General features: G+C 42.9%; 1 protein-coding gene across 5 annotated transcripts in view; it reads right to left on the reverse strand.

Annotated features, from left to right (window-relative positions):
• The window catches only part of myo1b (myosin IB), a 40,704-nt gene extending 18,883 nt beyond the window's left edge, over positions 1 to 21,821 (reverse strand). For 3 of the 5 annotated variants that reach the window (XM_088314847.1, XM_088314845.1, XM_088314846.1), the window contains exons 1-8: positions 21,548 to 21,820; positions 15,778 to 15,922; positions 13,060 to 13,175; positions 6,638 to 6,732; positions 5,261 to 5,365; positions 3,963 to 4,009; positions 2,840 to 2,903; positions 976 to 1,074 (exon numbers count right to left, since the gene is read on the reverse strand). In XM_088314847.1, coding sequence (XP_088170973.1) covers positions 976 to 1,074; positions 2,840 to 2,903; positions 3,963 to 4,009; positions 5,261 to 5,365; positions 6,638 to 6,732; positions 13,060 to 13,175; positions 15,778 to 15,903 — 652 coding nt within the window. In that variant the 5' untranslated portion in view covers positions 15,904 to 15,922; positions 21,548 to 21,820. Of the gene's footprint in view, positions 1 to 975; positions 1,075 to 2,839; positions 2,904 to 3,962; positions 4,010 to 5,260; positions 5,366 to 6,637; positions 6,733 to 13,059; positions 13,176 to 15,777; positions 15,923 to 21,547 lie in introns of all 5 variants that reach the window. The other 2 variants (XM_088314844.1, XM_088314843.1) reach the window with 1 other exon arrangement.
• Positions 21,822 to 22,548: the final 727 nt, after the last annotated feature.

Here is a 22,548-nt window from a genome sequence, read left to right on the forward strand (position 1 = left end):
AATAGCGGAAGCAGTGAAGTCGGCGCCAACATGCACAAAGGCAGATGCATTTATGGATTTGATTTGGTCAATTTAAATAAAACGAACGTGATTAATGTAGAAATCCTCGATTGAAACAAAAATCAAAGCGAATCGAATGGAAATTTGATTCGATACCCAGCCTATTGATATGACAAGAAAAAAAAAACGTGACATATCTAATGAACCCGACTGCAATTGCACTGAAGAAATTTGAAGAGCAGCACTCAGTGACACATTTATTCATGCAGTCAAGGTTGAGTGTCAAAAAAAAAAAAAGCCGAGGGGCTCTAGAAAGAAAATCCACAGCATCCTTGATGAAATAACTCGACCATCTCAAGATATAAAACTGAACATTATTCAGAAAGAAGAAAAAAAAATGCCATCTTAAAACCCCCAAATTGCGTAACGGAAGTAATTTGATGTGCCTAGTGGGAAGTCGCGGATTTCATTCATGGCTGTGTTCTCTCAAGTGCGTGTGCGCGCTCCGCAGTCAACAGCCATTATGTTCTTATCCTGTGCGGGACATAAAAACAATGCCTTTATCCTCGCAAAAGCAAATACAAGGAACAGGTTTCACAGCTGCCCTTTGTTCTTGCGGTGTTTGTTAAGCAGGAAGATGGTGGCATGAATGCGTCCGTCGGTGTGTTTGTCCAGCTGCGTTATATGGCTCACGCCACATCTTGGTCAATCGAAATTGACTTATGTCCACAAAAAAAAAAAAGAATGAAAGGAATTCAAAACCTAATAACGAGGGCACGCATATATCGCCGCAAATTGAAATAATGAAAAGCATAAATTGACATTACAGACACGAGTTTACTCAGAAAATAACATCTGGCTACCTGAGAATGAATTATTCCCAGATTATTGTGGTGCATATTTGTGCCATTCATTTGGGGCTCCTCACGTGTGTATAAGAAATTAAATTGAATGTGCAGCGAGCGTAAAACATACTAAGCGTGTCGTCAGAAGCTCCAGACAGGAGCTGATAAAAGATGTGGAAATTCCTCTCTCCTCGCGGCTGTTTCACCACACGGGACTTCTCCAGCAGATCTAAAAAAATAGAGAGAAAAAAAGAGTGGAGGGAAAAACGCAATCTAACAATGCTTATTAGGCTATAAACAAAGAGAAAAACAACAAGAATAATTAAAAAAAAATAAGTTTTTTTATTTTATTTTATTTATTTTCTAAATTTTAAATTTTTTTTTGGCTGAACACTAAAATCATTTGGATCTTAGGAAGGGTGTGGAGCAACGGCACTGCACAGCTTCCCAATTACAAACCAAGTCGTCTCGTTGCTATGGCAACCAAGGCAATGTTTGTAATCATTTCCCAGTTGATGTGCTCCCATCGCAGTCTCCGTGTAAAGAAAGCACATAAAGATGTCAGGCATCAGCATTGGAAGCACACTTCCCAGTTACGTGTGAACAGTCCATGATTAAAAAGGAGCCGGTCATCTGCTCATCGCATTAGAGTGAGCTTGATTTAATTAAAGACGAGCCACAGACGCGGGCAGCTGCAGTGCAGGATGACAGCGTTCCCTTTTTCTGGTTCGACATAATCCGAATGTATGAGCTTCAAGTCATTTTTAGTCACTTTCCTGACACTAATGGGATCTTTCTCTGAGGATACAAACATGCTTTTTTTTGGGGGGTGACTCAGCTGGTGTCGCGGGCAGGCACAGAAGAGTTGGTGTCGGGCAGTACAAGTAGAAATTCAGCGAATGTCAACACGTCGCTCAATGAACTCGGTATCGCAGACACAAGTTGTTGCAATTGGATGTTCAGGCTAGGCCGCGCTCTGGCCTGCCTTAAACGTCTCGACGACGTTTTAACGTTTACTCATTCATTTTTACCATAAAAGAAAACGCTTGGGTCGACTGGTTGTGCCAGGAGCGTGAAATCCGGGAATGAGCAATTGACTCACGCTTCACTTTTACACAAGTAGTGCTTCGTGATTACATTTGTTGAAATTTTAATCTCGTCAACATATTTCAAGGGGCCTGAAAATTGAGGCCTATTATTGATAGTGGCCATCATTTTAGAAGTCAAAATGGCCGCTTGTGATGCAGAGTACCTAAAGTGACTCATCCCGTCGGTGGGCACTGCGAGGACAGGTGCAACGCGGGCAGTGCGGCCAAGTCGAGAGCCGTTCACTGACCCGGGGGCATCGGGCTGAATGTGCATCTGCGGCACCCACGGCCCGTGAATCACAGAGCTCAAGCGCAGCAATAATAGACGTAGTGTGAAGCGCTCCGCATCCAGCGAAATTGTCCTTCCACTGCGTCCATAAAAAATATTCTGAGTGATGGCAAGAAAAAGAGACGACACCAAACTAGAGGGGACCCGATACATTGCCTCGACAAGAAAATCCGGTCAAAAGGTCAGCCGGCTCTGTCTGAAGAAGTCACATGTCTGTGGCTCTTCCTCACACTTGCTTTCTTGTGCGGGAATTAACTCGGGCCAATAAACAGAGAGTCACTTGTGCCGCAAACATAAGCACCTCTTCGCTGTTTTCCGTGACCTCTGGCGGAGAATCCGGCGCAGACAAAACAATGTGAACAGAGGCGAGATAAAAGCAAAATAGAGACAAGAACTGAATAAGGGGCGGGAGTCGCAGAGTGGGTTCGGGGCTTGTTCAGTCTGGCAATGAGATTGGCTTCAGTTTAGGGGCAGTTTTGTCTGTGCAACGTCTGGACAGTTTTCATGAAAGAATGCACAGCAGTTCCAATGAACTGCTGACATCTTTATTCGTCAGATGGCCTGTGCGTTAAGAATGTTTTCTTTGCAACGCTCCAGAACGAAGGCGGGTTACTTACAGTTGCTGATGACTCCACCGAGAGGGTCTCCTTTGAAGTCAAACTCGATGTCCATGTACTTTCCCTGTCGGTCACAGATCGGCAGTTACAAATATGACAGAGTCAGATCCATGCACGTGTCTCAGTTAAAGGCAAAGACGGCGCCATCTTGGCTTTTCAGTTGCACTTAAGACCTCCAACTTGAGTCAAATGCTCGGTCGTAAATAAGAACAAAGACTCTATTCCAGGTCTCCTTGGTCCACCCCCGTTTAAAACTCAGAAGTTACGAAGACAATCTTGTGTGGTCAGAAGTCTCCAAGTTTAGCTGGTGAGCCCCCCCCCCCAAAAAAAAATAATATTAATCGCCATAAGCCGACTAAGCGGAGTAAAACGTAAAAAATTTGGTTTCATGACCATCCATGCGTGTCTGATGACCTGATATCCGGTGGGTTGTCATCGCGACCTTGTCTGAAGGTTTATGCCAAGGTTGCCTAAATATAAACAGATCAGGGCCGTAATCCTTTATAATACTCCTGCATGACTCCAACTCTGGTCTAAGTCGACGCACTGGCATGATTTCATCGCTACTATGGAGATTAGATATTGAATATTGCATGATGACTTTGGGGGGGGAATTAAAAGTGGACGTTTTAAACGCCATCTCACGTGTGTCACTTGAAAATATCAAAACTGTTCCAGGTCTTCTGCTCGTGACAAGCACAGGGGAGTGTGTTTTTCCAAAAACACACTATGTGGGAAATGAGACCAATGCCAAGTTGTCACCATGGAGACCGCTTACTAATGACACAATGTTCCTCACAATTGTTGTCCTTTTCCGTCAAAAGCAGTCTTGAGATGAGTATAAAGTAAACACGAGTGCAAATTAATTCTTTTTTAAGTCAGATCAAGACATTTGGTGGACATGGACACTCGACAAACTTATCCATTTCATGTATCTAAATGACGACATTAAGCGATCAAAGTATATTATTACACAAATACCTCTCTAAAAATAAAAAAAGTACTCGTTTGCAAGACAGGTACACTTTAGTAAGTCAGTCAACAATCTAAACTGAGATATTACTTCAGTTTTTTCATTTGGTTATTGAGGAAATGTGTTGGAAGGACTTGTAAGGACACTCACAAATCGGGATGAGTTGTCATTCCTCACCGTCTTGGCATTTCCGAAGGCTGAAAAAGTGGAAAGTAGTTGAGCGGAATAAAATAAAAATACTGCATGTCAAAAGACATAAAAACTGAAAGAAATTCAGACAAAATCATTTTGATGATACTTTACGCAGATCCTTGGACCTGCTCGATGTCAATCAGTATAAATCGCGGCCATTTGTACAGATGAGGCCCCGCTAATTCTGTATGGATTATGTAAAGCACTTGGATTTTCCAGGCTTTGATAGAGCTGGACCTCGTTGTCACGCCAACGTCAGGTTTCACTACGTCAATATTTGTCTTTACGTAAAAAGAAAACAATCAGACAATGATGAGATTCTTTTGTGTTTGAGTCGCAATGTGGCATCATTTGCGTCAAATCTGATGAGCGGTCGCAGAGCTGAGCACTTGACCCTTTTTTGGCGGTAAGTCCTTTTTTCGAAAATTTGTCAACCCCCACCCCAAAAACAGCCATCCGGCCGGGCTGCAGGTTCGAACCGTTCGGTCCCCGGGACGGACTGAAACTTCAGCTTGGAATGCGACAGCGGCCAGACGGCAAGAAAGACAGAATGTCGCAGAAAGATAGCGAGCAAACACAAATACATGTTAGCAAGACATTAGCATTGAGTTGAAAGTAAAGAAACGACACGAGAGGCCCAGACACACAGATGCATTGCACTGCACTCCCCCTCTCCACGTGAAGCATTTTAAGCAGCGGCTAAACTCTTGCAGATGTGCGGCGACAGAAACACGGGCATAGAGCTTCATCCTTCATGGGCATTTCCTGCCCCGCCCCCTCACGGAAAATACACACATCCGCGTTCCAGCTCCACGACCAGACGCATTTCAGATACACGCGTAGCATTGATGCGATTGTTGGTTAGACACGTGACGCGTTTCTGGCTCTAAGCAGACAAACCACCTTTGCACATGTCAAGATGGCGGTCAGTGATTCATAATATTGACCTGTATTCAGCAAAAGTTTGTGTTTTGGAAGTATAATTGATAAAGAAAACATTTCCATTCAAATTTCCGGATGTAACGGCATTAGCGGGTATGGCACTCATGTTTTTGTTTCTAGCCCGCCGCACAGTAGATGCTGTCAATAACATTGTAAATATCCTTCATCACAATTTAAAATCCATTGCACATGTTACGGATTAAGCACGAAAAGGAAAAACAACTCGAAAGAGTTTATCTTGGACGCACTCTTTTGAGCTCCACTTGATTTGACACAGACAGTCCATGACCGAGCTCGTCGGTCACTTCGCTCACCTTCCAGCACAGGATTGGACTGCAGTAGCTGTTCCTTGACCTTATTCACCTCCTGGCCCTTCCCACACACCGCCGCCACATATGACATCACCAGCTTACTGGCCTCTGAAAACACACACACACACACAGATGAATATCAAGCCAACTCTGTCGCCAGACGTGACTTATCCTTCAATCTCCCACCTAAAAAAAAAAAAAAAAAAAAAATCCCCTTTACCTCATCCCCTCTGGCACCCATCAGGGATGGGAGTGGATCAATTAGGCAGAAGAAAGCCACGATACACACTTTCTACTTATAGGACTATTATTGCATCATGCCATCATGAAAACGGGCTCCAATGAGACGCCAGATGCTGCGATGTTTAAAAAAAGAAACCAAACTAGCTCCAGTCGCATCGTGCGTTGCCGCGAACGAGTTGACGAGCTTTTCAGAACCGGCACGTGGGGGGGGGGGGGGGGCGATAAATGCCGCAGCGATTACTTTGCTTTGTGTTGTCGGTTCGCAACAGCAACTTTCCCAGGCGTTGCTCCCGAGCGATACATTTCTTTTTCGTGTTGTCATTGTCTAATAATATTTACGTGCTGGAGAAGCATGAGAAAAGCCCGTGCACGACATCGGCGTCGGTGACCCATATTTATGGGGCAGGCCTGTTTTTGATGGCCTTGTTCCACGACAAAGCTTCGGGGACGAGATTACTGAAATCCACATTTATCGCCTACATTTAGCTGGCTAGCATCTTGAGAGGAGGCTTTTTTTTTCTTAATAACGAGAGCACCTAAATAAATATTTTTTATAGTGTCTTTTAGAATTGTTCATTTTTATTTGTGTGCTTTTCACTTCAATGAAAGAAAATAAGTGTACTTTGTCTGCCTTTTTTTTTTTTTTTTCACATGGCATCTACATTTTAGATACCAACTCACCGAGGTCTTTTTGCAATTCATGTACTAACATGTCATTCTTCCAAAAATAAAAATAAACATCACCACCATGGAGTTGCCTTGCAATGTTGATTTTATCTACAAGCGGCCTCCCGCACAGTCACCAATATTGTCCACAGTTGCCTTTTGAGCAGGTTTTGACTCAACCTTGGCCAGATCTTTGTTGAGACGATAAGGCACATTTCTCCCCCGCAGGCATGTACAAAACAATTACGGGCCTGCTTGAATTAAAGACACTCGCTTCTTTAATATTTATGTTTTTTTTTGAGCAATCAAAACCTCTAAGACATGTGATTGCAATAATTAGGACTTATTATCCTGTATTTGTTAAGTAAGGGTGTGTTTGACATGCCCGCAGAGAGTATGAATGAAAACATATTTTCCAGGAACGTTAATGTAACAGCCGGCAAATTAAAAAGAAAAGAATTTGCTTCTTACCGGTCTTCCCCGCCCCGCTCTCCCCTGTAATGAGAATGCACTGGTCCTTGTCCTGGTCTCTGAGTGACCTGTAGGCCTCATCTGCCAACGCATAACTGAGGGAACAAAAAGTAGCAACTCATTAGAATCAAATTTATGACTTGCCATTTGTTTAGATCAACAAGTTCATGCAAACATACAAGATAAAATAAAATAATAATAAGATTTTTCCAAGGGAACGCAAAGGTTTTTGACCTTAGGGGCTCCGTAAGGTTCAGTGACCTCACACATCTTAAAAAAGTGCGGCATGTCGCCTGCAGCAAGGCCTGAACTAACCTCGGCCGAAATCCAAGTCTGCAAGTTGCCCGAGAAGTCACCTCGAGTCACCATTAAGCCAAAAAATAAAAAATAAAAACTTGGAACGGAAGATTGTCACCTCATGTAATCAATTGGTGATCAATTTGTTGGTGTGTAGCTTGAAATTTGGATTTTCCCAATTGGAAATCCACTTTTTCCGACCATAAAATTGCAAATCGTATCTAATTTACTGGGATGATTAAAATCTCGCTCCGCCTCAGCTCATCACTTTTTTTTTTGTCCCAGCCCACAACTGAAATGGGCTGCACAGTGCGGCAGATGTCTCCTTTGTGAAAAGCCTTCTGTCGCCTGACTTGATCCTGACAATGAGCAAACCATCATACAATTATCCTGCCCACGGGGAGAATTGTGGGCCTGAGGGGTGAGGGTACCAGAGGGGTGGAAAAAAATAATTAAAAAAAAAGAAAAGGGTGGGAGGTCCATTGCCAGGGACTTTTCCAAATGAGTCACAGTTATGCTGAGCTAGCCTCATAGCTTGACTAATACATGAAACTGAACTAATTCCTTTGCCCCTGCAAACCATCAATCATGTATATGATCAACATCAAACAGAAGCCAACAAGGCACTGAAGTCTCACTTGGCCATCCCCAAAAAAAGTGCGTGAAGACGAGACGGGGGCCGGGCCTAAGAGCGCAAGTTGCGCTTGGCGTTTCCCCTTCACGTCAGACGACGAGCTATAATTTGGATTTACACGTGGCAGCGGTGAACAAAAACCACAACGGGCTGACATCAGTGCTAGAAAATAGTTCACTCGGTAGTCTCATGTAACCAGGATACGAGGGGTCTGGCAAATGTCCTTTCAGGACTAAATTTGTTCACGTTGCGGCCCAAGTACATCCCTGGTAATGGACGCCAGCCAGAGACATTAAAACTCAAATGATAGACCAACGGCTCATTTGTGACGTCATTTCATTTAAAGCGAAACACACCTTTTTACCCTCCCTGAAAATTGACCAGCACTGCACAGGACTTTGCTCAATTCAGCAGTTTCTATTTTCAGTCGGCATCAGGGGTGTAGCCGGTGATCTCCGAGCGATCAGGCTTCCTTGCGAGGCAGGAAATCCGCCTGGCTCTGCCGCGAGAGCCGAGGAAACGACTCCTTCCTAAAGACCAGGTGGATGAAGAGGCTGCTTTAAGCCGGCCGAAAACACGCACGCACGCACGCAACCAGTAAGCAAAGCGGGCAAAGCAGCCCATGTGGGTGGCCAGGCAGTATGCATGCACACAGAAGATGTTGGATTCTAAACAGATGTGGCCCAGATGTGAATGACATTGCGTTGTTGTAAAACAGGTGGAAGAAGAACAGCGGCACAAGACACCCATCCAACATAAATGGATCTCATTTTTTGGAGTGACGTGGGGCTCCCTACTTTATTCAACTAATACGACCCGGACGGGTCTATACATTCAAACGCGTGGGTGGGTGGTGGATGGGGTGGAACTGCAAATATACTTTTTTTTTTTGCACACGAACCCCCCCCCCAAAAAAAGGTTGAGTTTAAAAAAAATGACTAGCGAAATTTACTGAATGCCTGAGTCATGAGATTTGGTCAAGTAATAAATGGTGCAGCACATGGATGAAACTTAATGTCCTGGCTATGCGATATACTTGGCGGTCGAGGTGGGTGGGGGCGGGCTTACGTAGCCACATGCGCAAAGCCACAGGCAAGGAAATGGAAATGGAGGCTCAAGGCTTGCTTTTATGGTCTCAAACGCAGCAGGCTTGTCAGATTAGGGACAAATTCTTCCATCGGTGCTGCTCTCAATGTCTTATTCTGCCGCTAAAGCAACGTCTTTGGCCACCGGAGACGACACAATGAGATATAGCGAAGCCTTTCGCACTGTTGCTGCCTTTTAAAAGGACATAAAACTTTGGAGTAGATTTATAGTGTGGGGGTTGATGTTCACAAGTCAGACCGATTTATTACCGACCAACTTTGTACTATGATAGCATATAAAATGGTGAAAAACGCACTGTTTATCTAAGATTAGATAACACACCAAGGTTAAGGTTCGTATAATGCATAATTTGTAGCAGTATTAATACGGTAGCCCAGTGGTCATCAACCGATTTTCTGCCACGTACCAGTTCACACAAGTTCATAACTTTGGCGGACCGGCAGCCGGTGTTGTTAGCACTTGTTGCTAATGCTAACTGCGAGAAGTAGTAGTCACTAACACGTGTTGTGTCATACAATGATGTCGTAATTAACTAGCCATTTGTTAGCACCCCGAATTAGCAACTGAAAATTATTTTAAGATGGCGTGTCGATGTTGGCGGCAACTACGTCATGTCAATTAAAACTGCGATAAAGCAAGCCGAAAGGTCAAAAAAGGAAGTCAAGGTAGCTGTTACGCCACCACGAAGGCCAACTTCAAAGTAAAAGTCTTCTTTTACTTAAGAATTAGAGGACTCGTTGCACCTCAAGTTGCAAGGCTTTTTTCCCTCCTTTCATCTGGCCCGGTCCAAAAGTGGCCCGCAGCCCGGTGGTAGGGGACCTCTGCTGTCACCTAACGGGGCGGAAAATGAATGGATGCAAGTCCCCCCCTTTCCTCTACCTGAACGTGCCTTGATGCAGTGACTCGAGACTTCCTACAGCACGGTAGCACAGACTTGATGATGCAAGAGCAGGAAAGAAAGAGTTACTATTTGACCATGTAAGAAATCAAGATACATTTTGTCCAGATAACATTCTATAGCGCGCGTTAGCTGACGCAAGCTGAACGGCAACACAATGACAGCCGATAGCAAGAGCAGTTGAGTGCCAGCTTCGCTCGGACGTCTCTAAATCGGGCGCAAGTCTGGACAAAAATAAATAAATAACATAAAAACGCTGCTTCTACTTCTTCTATTTCGGTTGTAAAGTTCCTGACGGATTTCCAAAGTCCATATTAAAAAAATGCGCATGGAAGTCAATTAACGGTGCATCCGGGAGAAAAAAAAAAAGTTTGTTTTGAATTCATAGACAGGTAACTTTTGTGGGGCATAATCGCCAGTGGCTTTGGTCACAAGAAAAAAAAACTATGGAAATTAATAACCTAGTCATTAATGTTTCATCAGGACTGCAGCAAGTAAATCAATGACGTATGAAACCAAACAAAAACGCAATAACTTTTCTATTAATGATTAGTTAAAACAATGCCGCAGACTACCAACCCTCTTAAGAATGCAACTATTTTCTTGCCCTGTCTCTCCAACTGACATCTGGATTTTGGCCTGTTTTATTTCCGCTTCTCCACCACCCCGCATATACGTGAGCTTCCCCTTTCCCAACCATTCCTCTGTGCGCTTGCTGATCTCACCATCACGCCAACGCGCTCTACCCACCTGAGTCAAAATGCCACTTCACAAAGTGCCCACTTCAAGCTACCGACCAACGGCGCTGATTATATAAGCCTGCTGAAACGGCGATCGCAACAACAGCCCGTGGTATGAAAAGCATCGGCGAAAGTGGAACATTTGCATATTTCCAAGCATCTACCCATCCGGTTTATTTTGTTCTTCTGTTGGTGGAGGGGGAGTTGCAGCCTATCTGTGATGACAAGAGGCGCGCCGCACCCTCCACTGATCGCCCGTCAATTACAGAGAGGTTGTGGTTGGGGCGTTTTTTCCTAGAATATACATTCACATGAAAGTGGGAACTTATTCATCTGCAAAACACTTCCCGGCTGGATTTTAGCAGGAAAAAGCTTGGAACAAAGTCCAGGAGTAATGAGGAATAACGCAGAGACAAAGGCCATAAATATTTACAACTTTTCGCCGTGACGAGCAGTGAAAGGCAAACCAAGGTGTGGTGCCATTAATCAGTAAATGACTAAAGTTCACTCGACCCATAAAATAAATTCACGGGGTGAACTTATGATGAGAAACAAAAAAGGCATAATCAGCAACACCGTGTGCATTTTTTTAAAAAATGTTGTCATGCAATTTGTCTTCAAATGCGTGCTAAGGTCTTGGCAAGGACTGCTAAGGGTCCCCCTCGACAATAGCGGCCTGAAATTTGACACCAGCGTGACGAATCTTATTCAGTGCAGCTCATCCGTACATGCAGCGCTGCGGCACAGCAAAGGCGTAAAGTCGGACATTTCATCTCGGTCGGAATATTCTTAATTTCAATCAAGAATTTTTATTTGATTTTTTTTTTATGTTATGTTGAAATGATTTTTTTTTCCTCATTCTGTGCCCTGCCTGGAATGATTCTGTGCACGGACAAAGAGCACCAATTAGCAGACATATAACGTGTTCCGTTCACATGTAGAAGAGGAAAGTGTGCGCCTCTCTGGAGTGTGTGCTCGTTAACTTGCGGGTGCCGCATCTGGCAAATGGAAGTCTGCTAGTTTGATGAACACCGAGGAACGGTGGATCGACGAATGCGTTCTTATGAGCGGAGACGGATTTGCAAGTGTCTTGAAATCGTCTGATGTTTTGAATAGAATTTGATTTCAATTGATTGCGAAATAGCTATGACGGGAACATTTACTTGCAAAAGATGCGAGAGATATTTACTTTTAGAGCACGAGTGCTTTATTTGAAAAGAAACTGAAAGAGTCGGTCTGTTATTTGTTCTTTAAAGTGTGGCTGCCTGTCATGAAGTTGTGAAATGCACGCAAGTCAAAAGGTTACCAACATGTAGCACACAAGCTTGTCTTATTCCAAGAGACTTAATCTGCACAAAGCTAATGATGCAAAAAGAGCTCAAGAGCTTTCAAAAATACGTCCAAAAGTTTCCACAGGACAAGTCATGAGAGATTTCAAAACAAATTGGAAACCAAACAGAGCAGACGTGAGCCATAATTTGCTCGGTCTACTGTGTGTCAGGACCGTCCTGGGAAGGAGAGTAACACATTTGCATGTTTCACACCGGGAAACTGGTTTTGTCAATATGGCATGCAAATGTGAACGGAATGAGGCCGTACGGAATGAAAATGATCAAACGTGACTAATGAACAGTGTTGGCTTAAGAACATTTATTGAAGAATGTTAAAGTTGGAACGCAATTACGAATGAACGGAAGATAATGAATTAACGTTACGTTGTCCAGTAGGCCCCTGAAATTGTGTTTGCCATCACTCATTTGTGACGCAAAAGGAATTGATGAGCCTAATCATCTGGCAACCAAACCAACGGTTACGAGGAAATAAATTACTGGGAGCCAGTTTGCAAAAAGAAGCCGTTTTTGATTCAGATCGCGTGTGGCTTGGGTTTGTTATCAAAGAACTCAAAGTTGCGATCATGATAGAAAATAAATTTTAAAAAGAAAATTTAAATTATTAGGCCGTGGCGAGATTTCCATTAAAACAAACTAGGATTATTAATTTTTTTTTTTGTTTATTGTTTGTGAAACGAAACACACTTTTAAGTGAGTGACACCACCGAAAGTATGAAAACAATCGTGGCAGTTTTATTTCTTCCATCACTTGCGAACTAACAAACAAAACCTTGCGTTTGTCTTCTTGGCACGTGTCAACTCAGGGACTTTGGTATTCCCCTTCTCCCAATCTGACTCGTGACGACCAAAGACACAGCAGGCTAAGTGACGAGTGTTGGCCTTTGTTTGGTCTTGGCAGCTTCACGGCAACGCTGACGTAATGTTGCGATTGGACAGATGGTCAGCCAAAGAGCTGAATGGCCAGGGGAGCTCCAGTCTGACTCAAGACGACAAGAGCAAGTGCCCTTCTGATCCCCCCCCACACACCCACCCCTCCCCTCTCGTCACAGAGTGCACTTTGATAATCTTTACAGAGATGTGCAATGGACTGGCTTTTGCCAATAGTTGCAGCTGAACGCCGCCATCCGCTGATCCTTTTCAGGGTCAGCGGATGAAGTGGAGCCCAGCTGACTTGCGACATGGACTGATCGACAGTCAGTCGCAGGTCACATATTCTGTATAGACTAAAATGAAACTTAACGTAACAAAATCTAACAAAATGTAACATAATGAAACAACATGGTCGCACTCACTTTATCATGCATTTTGGAATTGGTCTTTATAACCAAATGGGAACAAAATAAAAAAAAAAAAAATTTTAAAAAAAATCAAGGTAGATAGGGAGGGACACTTACATGTGTGGACTAAGCTCATAGAAGTTTCTGTTGCGATACTCTTCCACTTTCTCAGGACTGTAGATGGGCAGCGACCTGTAGGGGTTCATGGAGATGACCACACTGCCAATGTAAGTCTGCAGGGAAGAAATGAGGGAAAAGTTGGTGAATTAACTCCCAATTTCTTCATTTTACCGGACTGACGGTAGACTCTGCTTAAAAAAAAAAAAAAAAAAAAAAAATCCACTTGAACTCTGATTGTTGAACAACAATGGGAGGAATTCTGCTTGCCTCAGCTCTTCTCAGCAGGGGATCGCTAATACATTGTTGAGGCTTGCAATGCCCGTTGTGAAATTGAAGATAAACAGGAATTTGTGGGCGGGGCAAAGCCTCAGAATGTTGGTGCTACGGCACCTGCCAAACCAATTATGGTATGTTGTCTACACCTTAAATTCATTCATCATGTATGGGTTGCTGTGAGTCTTCCATGCAAGACTTTGTGTTATATGCATTTACATTTGTCCTTTTGGAATATATTGAAGTTTGGCAAAAGTGTAACATCTAACATTGCTGTGGAAATAAAAAAAAAAAAAATAGAAGACGCATGACACCAAGAAAAAAAAAAGAAAAGAAATAAAGAAAATATTTTTTTTCCCCAGCGCACAATCTGACTATTACAGTGCCACTGCCACCTACTGTAGTGGATGTGCAATTACACATTCTAGCACAGCAAAAAAAAAAAAAAAAAAAAAAAAAAAAAAGTCCACCCCCGGCATTGCACCGCACATCCAAAGAGGGTTTGCGCCGCTTTTCTCCATCACATAAATAAAATAATAAAAAAAAAAATATATATATATATATATATATATATATACATACATACACACACACACACATGCACACATCTTTATGCAACGTTGACACTGCGTCTGATCAAAATCTAACACTTGAGCTGGCAGCGAGCATAAGCAGCCATCTCCTCCTACGCTCATAACAGAGCCTGCATAGCACTTTCACACATCAACCTGAAACATTCTCTCTGCTGTCCATGGTAATGGTTTGGTTGCGTAATCCACTCCAAAAGGAGTGGAGCATGGCCTTGCCTGTGGCAACAACCTCCCACAGCCTCTCATTCAATAGCAACGCGGTAGGAAGCTTTAGGCCTTTTCAAGTGCAGAGGGCGGCTACAAAAGTCTATAATTGACGCCAATCTAAACATGGTCATGTGCTGCCGAGGCTTTTCGAGGACCAAAAGTACACGCCGCAAGAACTTGCTTGCATATAGTTTATGCTCTATAAAAAAAACAAAAATGAACTTCTTCTTCCCAAACAAATATAACATAACCGATATAGCGTCACATCGGTCTTGATTGAAAAAACTGACTTTTGAACGAAGGACTTGAAAATATATATATATATATATTTTTTTTTTAAATCTAGGGAATCAGTGACCCTTTTTCTACAACACTGCAGTATTAAAACCATTTGAAAATGTCCAAACTTGTAAGTGAATATCTGCAGTTGCCTTCATTATTTTAAAATGAAGTCGCTCAGTGATACGAATCATATTAAGTAGAAATGCCAAAGTTTTTATATATTTTCCGATAACGACATTTTAAAATAAGCCCCTTGCTTGTTTTTGCCCTGCAGTCGAAGCAATATTGGGATTTTAATTTTTTTTTTTTCCAATAGGCACTTCATTTACAGGCAAGACGCGTACAATTCTTTAATGTCATTCAGATTTATTGAAGGAGTGTTGGCAGCGATTCCCCATGTCGTTGCTTTTCAAACGGCACATCAATTGTTTTAAAAAATTTTCAATCTTTATATGACTACCGTATTTAAAATGGAAACCGTAATTTAGAATTCTTCATTTAGAAAATTAGAAGCTCTGAGAGTGTAGTTACAGAGAGCGTTCGACATCAAGAAGACAAAAACACCGTCTCCATGCCCCTGTGGGAAGTGAGCAGCGTCTTAAGAAAATATCGCGTGCACGGCGACGGCTATCATTGCCGCGTGAATTGACATTATCCCTCGGGCACTGCGAGCCAACGGCAACCAGCGCCGAGGTGTAATCATCACAGCTGATGTCGAGAGCAGCCAGACTGTCTGAGCATGAAGCTCAGCCCCCATTATGAGACGTAAAAATAGTTGCGTCAACGCTTTGCTTGTAGAAAGTCTCCCCGACACGCCCGGTTTACATTTCAAGTTACAAAGTGCTTCTGAACAAACGTGAAAATTACAAACTAACCCTGAAAATTAATCCGGAAATTTGATTCTAGACACATTTTACATGTTTGAACACAAGTCCTAAAAACATCCAAAGATGGAGAACAACTCAATTATAGAAATAGGCTTAAACCATTTTCTCCATTTTAGTTTGTCCTGTTTTTTTTCCCTTAAAAAAAAAAAAAAAAAAAAAAGTGATCGCCTTTGTTTGCACCCGTGTCTATCAAGCATAAATGCAACATGCATTGAGCTAAAATTAATGTTCCCTTCGGATAGTCTGCTGGCCTGGCCGCATCGGAGTGCCTCGTTGTCCAACATGAGTGTGCGTACAACATCATGCAGAAAACGGCGGAAGAGCGAGGAGAGCGGATTTTTATTTTATTTTTTGTAAAAAGTCTGACTTGACAGCCAATGTGTGGGCAGTGGTGTGTCACATTTTGAAGGCAACGTTCACTTCACAGCGACATGGTAAGCACTAAAACGTCATATGAATCCTTAAAACATACTTACATAAATCTCATTGTGGTCAAAGCGCTTTCTCAGGTTCTCGAGGAAGGAGTCTTCGGACAAGGGTTCCAGCAGGACCATGTCACCCACCCCAATCATGTTGTCTAGAAGTGATGTTTTCACCTCCATCTTGGCTGTTGGATTCCCCCTGAAAAAATAAAACACAAAAAAAATGAACATTTGTCAAACATGCTGTATGGTAACCTGGAGGGAGGTGAGCATGTCAGGTTAGTGGCAATCGTCTTGTGCCTTTTGTTTAGAAGATCTATAAATAAACGGTTCTAAAATTAGCCAGAAAAAAATGAACATTGGATTTGGTCAACAATAGTTTGACCAAAGGAGGAATTAAAAGTCATTGGTTTTCTCGTCCGTCTTGCTCTGTCCTGACATGCAAGAATGACTTTACGCTTGACCTCTGAGTGGTTACTCAGATGGAAATGCTCCCATTTCGATGTCTTTTATAAATCACAGAAATAGCACGGGACTCTCAATTTTATCGCCCGTCTGCTTGCTGCAACACATAACCGGCTGGCGAGTACCTGGACAAAGACAATGCTGGGGCTGGCAGTTTTCACTCCCGTGTTGCCCTCAAATGCCTTTTGGAGCCGTAATCCCGTTGCTATAGGATAGAAGAAAAGAGGGGCCTAGCATACATTCATGGCCTTGATACGGGGGCTTTGCTCAAGCACGAGCCTAATGTCCGCCGCTGGGACAGACTTGGCATGCTCGGCCAACAGATGAGGCCGCGCGGTCATCCACTGTTCACCCCAATACGTCTCTTTGCGATGGCGGATGGTGAAAAGCAAGCGTGTGCTCAAAATGCATCTCCGTAGCAACATCGGTAGCAGTTGTGCAGTCATTTAAGAGGCGGGTCTTCAAATTCAAATGATACTCCGGAGGGTTGCGATACAAAAGGCATGTAAGATGACAGGAGGCTTTGAACAGAATCCCTCAATAGTTTCCAACGCATAACTCTGTTCGGGCTGTCAAACAAGCAGTTACTTAGAGACAGACTCAGTTCTTGGAAGGAAAAAAAAAAAAAAAAAACTGGCTCAGTGTAAACTTCCTCTTCACTTTTTCCCTGGCTTCTGTTTCCCTCCAGGGTCGAATGTTATTAGTCCAAAACGAAGCGCTTTGGCTGGAGTGAGTAACATCATTTATACAAACAAGAAATTGCTCAAGTTTTTGTTCTTGTAATTCTTTGGCATGGCTGTTCATTATTTGTCAACTGGAATCCAAGCATTTACTGCCGTTGACCTCTATATTCGTCAAGTACCTTTTTTTTTTCCCCCTCATCGAGCGAGTCGTTGAAATTCCGGTTTTGAAACCACTGTAATGACTAACAGATCCTGCTAGATGGCAGCGTAGCAGCGCGGCGGATTTGGGGACGGCCAAACGTTTGCGGACAAAATAATGGTTAGAGGGTGAATCTTGACTTTGCATGTCGAATATGAGGGCGAGAAATGCCAACAGACCATAGTGGGACGCAGCCTGGCTATCCCGAGTGAACCGTTAACATGACGCTCGCTGTTGTCACAACACAAAATATTCAGTGGGTCAAAATATCAGGAACTGTTTTGAAAAGCAGAGCGAAGGAGTCAACTGCTATTTTTAAAAAATTGCATCAGAACCATGAACCACACATTCAACAGATAGCGACTGACCATAAAGTAAGATTATTTCAACAAGACAGATGCCCGTCTTCTAAATTCCTTGGCAGAGGTTATTTTTTTTTCTTCTTCTTCTAAAAAAAAAAAAGTGAGCAGAATAGTGGGTGACAGTGATTTTTACACCCAAAGTTATTTTTCCGTTTAAAACTGGGCCGAGCTTTATCAGCTGTTTAAAAAAAAAAAAAAAAAAAAGAGAAAATTAATTTATGGACCTGCATCATGGAAAAAAGCAGAAGACACAAATTGGTGAATATGAAGTGAATTCCAGGACATGGCCCTTGCGTCATCAGTGAAAACGCATGCTGACCAATTCTGACTGCAAAACGTTGGCAGCCCAAAGGTCTCAGCTCCTTCGCTAGTTACCACACACACGCACCCCCCCCACACACACACACCCCCACACACAACGAAACACTCCAGATCTAAGAAGTGGCTTAGAGGCAGCCAGTGGCACAATCCCATTAATAAGAGTTGCAGGCGGCTGGACGGCCTCCAAAGACGGGGAAGAGAAGACCTGACAGCCTTGATTACACTCAGAGGATCATCCGTAGTGCCGAGTGGTCGAGGGCTAGCCATAGAAACCAACGATGGTAAACGGTTTCAAAAAATAAATAAATTAATGAAATACTGAGTTTGAAATCATTCGGATTTGATCATGAAAAGGAAATAAAATTGATCATATGACACAGTGGTGCTTTGACTTGATTTTAATTCCTTCTATGACCACAATTGTGTCCTTTTTCTACTGCAATCGGATTTATCCATTCCATTCCACCAATGTATACATACGGGAATGAACGATGCGTTTAAATATCCGCAGCAACATTCGTTCGTATCTTTAGCATGTCTGATTATGGCGCTTTGCATCTTGAGTTAGCATTAAGCTAGCCGACTTTCATATGGGGGAAAGGGACGTCTTCGTTTTGTTTTACGTTTCGTTTGACAGAAACCTTAAACTGGCGGTGGAACAAGGAGTTTTTTTGAAAACCGCGTCTTTTGCGTCGAGAACACACGCAACCATTTTGTTGCTCGCATTGTCACTTCCAACAACACTTTTCTTGCACCTCCTAATACGAGTGCTGACCCCTTTGCCTAATGTGGAGTCTCTCAGCAGGCTCAAATGACTTAAACGGCGCGCCTGTCTTTCCAATTTGATCTCACTTACACATTGTACGGATCACACGGTCAAATTTCAAACTACAATCCGTAGTATAGATTTGAATCAGTGAAAATCTGATACCGATGGATGAGCTGGCATGAGATTTCACCATCATTATTACATGAGACATGCTCCGTGACCCAGATAGCACCGCCAGATCAAATCTGCCAGGGCAACATCACAAAACGCCATTAAAGGTGCATTTATTATTTACAGAAACAGGACTTACTGCCGCCTCCATTTTGTTTACAATAGAATCGCGTTCATTGTATTCCATCCTGCTATTGTTTAGGATCCCCTTTTTTGTATTGGATGCGCCTCACCCCGAGAGCCCTTTCTCATATTTTTAACCCTGGTGTGGAGCTCGAAAGATACCAAAAAGGGTTTTGGAACCTTTTGTGACTTCAGCTAATCACAACAGGCAATGGAAGCTTTGGATCTATAATTAGTTGGTGCTGTGCAAGTTCCTCAGAAAGATTTGCATGGTTCTACCCCTGGAGCAGTTGTTTGAGAACACAGAGGCGTTTTGTCCGAGTAAAGACAATCAAATGGAGTCCAAAATTCAGATGGGGTTGTTGTTGTCATCGCAGTTGAATCACAACAACGGAAGATTCTAATGCATCAGCAGCACGACATGACATGACATGGGTGTGCCAGATAGCAGGCCAGGACACAAGTTTGAAACGGGTACACGGCAAGCTGCTGCCGGGAAAAGTGACCTGGAATCTCGACTCATCAACACCAGTCGGTTGGAGTTCAAGTTGCTGCGTGATTGCAGACACGATGCGCAAATATTAATCATCGTTCGCATTTCCTCAGATGCTACGAACAATGTCGATAACAAAAGTGCCGACAAATTTAACAACTGGGCTTGATCATAATAATGCAAAAAAAAAAAGAGTGAGAGAGAGCAGGTGAATGATGGGAACTATTGTCTGATTTGTTCCATGACATAAAAGAAGCGAAAAGGAACCCCGCCATTGTCGAAGTCGCTCTTTGTCCTGCGAAAATGTCAAAAGGGAAAGAAGCCAAAGCCAAAGTCGTTTTTGTTCAGTCCACGCCACCATTATTAAATATGATTAAACGGCAAACACACACTCATGAGATCCGGTTTATTGCCTTCAGGCACCTTCCTAAAATAATGACGCGACAGTATTAATCATTTCAATCAGGGTTAGAAAGGCATTATGTGTTCAATTGCATGTGCATCACGAGGAGATGATTTAGGAGTGGGGGGGACGATAAACAAAAAAACAAATGAAAAAATTGAAAGTTGACGGGTGTCTCGGTTGACTTGCGAGGTTCCACTGTAAATGAGGCGTCGGGATTCACAGACGGACTGCTTTGCATTAGCCGGATAAAAAAAAAAAAAAAAAAAAGGAACAATTAAAGTACAAGCACAGTCGCTGATGCACTTTCAGCTTTATACAAAAAGACAGCGCACTCACAGCATGCTGCTGTCGGCCACAACACACCTCCAGAAGCTCACACGCAGACCAGGCCAACCAACTTAACCCATCCAAGACCATCCCAAGAAGTCACTTGCTAGGCCACGGCAGATGTAGACATGGATGCAAATTCAGACTTTGACTGAGATCTTTTTTTCCCTTTTGGGGCTGCACATGAGATGAACCTTTGTTGATTGCAGCACTGCGAAAACGAGACACGCCTCACAACACGAACCTGCATGGCTCGGTTGGCAAGGAAAGTCCAAACTCTATTCGCCACATCAACCTGACGTAGGGACTTTGGGTCCTTTAAATACACCAATGCAGACCTCGAACACTCAATGGCTTGTGTTCACTAAAAGTTTTGTCAAGTCAACAATTAAGAATTGCAAAAACCTTTGCGAATATCAGCTTTGTTTGAACAGTTTAAAGTTCATATTTGATTTGCTGGCGGGTCCTCTAAGAAGGACCTAACAGACAAAAAAAACAAAACATCAATAATGTCTATAAAAAGTCTTGGAGCAGGATTCTAGATGACTTCAGATAGAAAACCCAAGTAAAGCAGTTTATTTTTAGCACAGATAATTTCTCTTACAGGAATGAATAAAGTCTCTACTGTGACAAACTGTTTTGTGATCTGGCTTAATCCAATCAAAATGTGTTTGCATGCTTTCAATAGTGACCAGCACACCCTGCAAGAATATTGACATTTTCCAGGGACCATGCTTTACAGATTATTATATACATTAGATGTCCATCTGTAGTCTGAGCCAATTTTGTGTTCCATGGCTACTTTGGAGGTAAAGTCTCCAAATAAATGTTAAGGGTTAAGACACATGCAACAGATGTGATGTAATCAGAAATTCCACGACGACTATTGATTTATTCCAGCACAAAAAATAAGACCTCTTTAAACTTGCCAAAATGAGCCTGACCTCAGTTTAACCACCTTAAGATATCATTGATCCTTTTCTGGGTGCCATTGAGCCACGATTAGCCACAGATCAAAGGAATTCCTTGCAATCACTTTAAAGTTGTTGCTGTATTCACTTTTCAGAGTACTTTCTTGTAAATTGCACGTTTAAAGTTACATGATGCAAAGAAATAGTCGCAAGGGCAACAAATGGGGCCCAAGTTGGAAAGATTTAAGTTTGATATGCATCTCCTGACTCAGTAGGACATCTCACCACACACACAAAGAGGCCAGATGAAATCAATTAAGTCGAGACGGAAAAGCCAAAGTAGAACAAATGAGACTAAACTGCGAAATACTGCACCGATCTTTCCCCTCATTTGCACCTAAATTCCAATTTATTCAAATAAATTACAAAGAAACATGTCTAAAGCCCCCAACCCCCAAGGCGAAGTCGACAGGAATAAATGAGTCGCGGAGCATTTTCCAAAAACTGTCCAAAAGTTGCAGCAACCGAACAAAGCAAAAAGACAACAAGAGTTGGCAACGCCGAGTCCAAATCACAGCTCGAAGCCCAACTTACCGGTTCACTCTCCCAAAGTCGCTTCCACTTTCCCAAATATCCAATTTTCGGCAGAAAAGGAAGCACGGCGGAGATGACTGCAATCCAAAATCCGGAGCGCTCCGGACTAACTGTAAAGTGGAACCTCGAGTCTTGGAGCTCGGACGTACGTGGCTCGCGGCACTTTTGAATGGAGCTCCGGATGGACTCGAGAGCTCGGCGTCCTCCGGCCACTGGGAGTGTCCAAAAGGCGGCGTCGCTGGGATAGTTCAGCGTCCTCTAATCACCCCCAGCGTGGAGGGAAGTGGTGCGTTCAATTATTATACGACATTTGCACTTTTACCTTAGGGTCCCACAAAAATTGATCCTTGCAGAGTCACGAATAAGCTCTCAAATTGAGGGAATAACCTTTGTAAACAAACAATTAACGATATAGTGGGCTGTTTCAAGACCACTAACTCCCAAGAGAATGTTTACAACATAACAGAAGAAGAATAAAGCTATCGAAAAAAAGTTCACGGGAGAAGTATTAAAATGTCCGAGGTAAACTTTAACGCACCACACAAATGATCCATCACCCCCCGGTGTAGTCATCATTGCCCAACATCCCCCTCGTGTGTCTTATTTCAAGATAGCACACTAACGTTTGTTGACGCTTATTTTTTGTATAATTTTTAGATATAGAGAACTCGCAACTACCAGGTAAGCATATTCCACGTTTTCCAATCCATTCATTTGATTAAAAACATGAAAATAAAAGTAGAGAAGCGTAGTTTTCGCACAGATTTAGGCGTGAATGTGATTGCGCATGCGTAGTACACTAATCGAGCGTTTTTGAACCATGGCGCCAGCAAAATTTTGCCATTTTAACCCCGTTTTCTCCTCGCAAAATATGCGTAAGACGTTCCAAGAAGCTGCCACATACCGAACCAATCAGGAAACTTTATATTGTGTTCATACTGTTCTTTATTAGCAAGCTCCCTGTTTAACCTGTTAGAGCATGTCACACAACAAACTCCCAT

This window comes from Idiotropiscis lumnitzeri, chromosome 14, assembly GCF_059441095.1.
Source record: "Idiotropiscis lumnitzeri isolate Australia: NSW breed Sydney's pygmy pipehorse chromosome 14, RoL_Ilum_1.0, whole genome shotgun sequence".
Classification (NCBI taxonomy): domain Eukaryota; kingdom Metazoa; phylum Chordata; class Actinopteri; order Syngnathiformes; family Syngnathidae; genus Idiotropiscis; species Idiotropiscis lumnitzeri.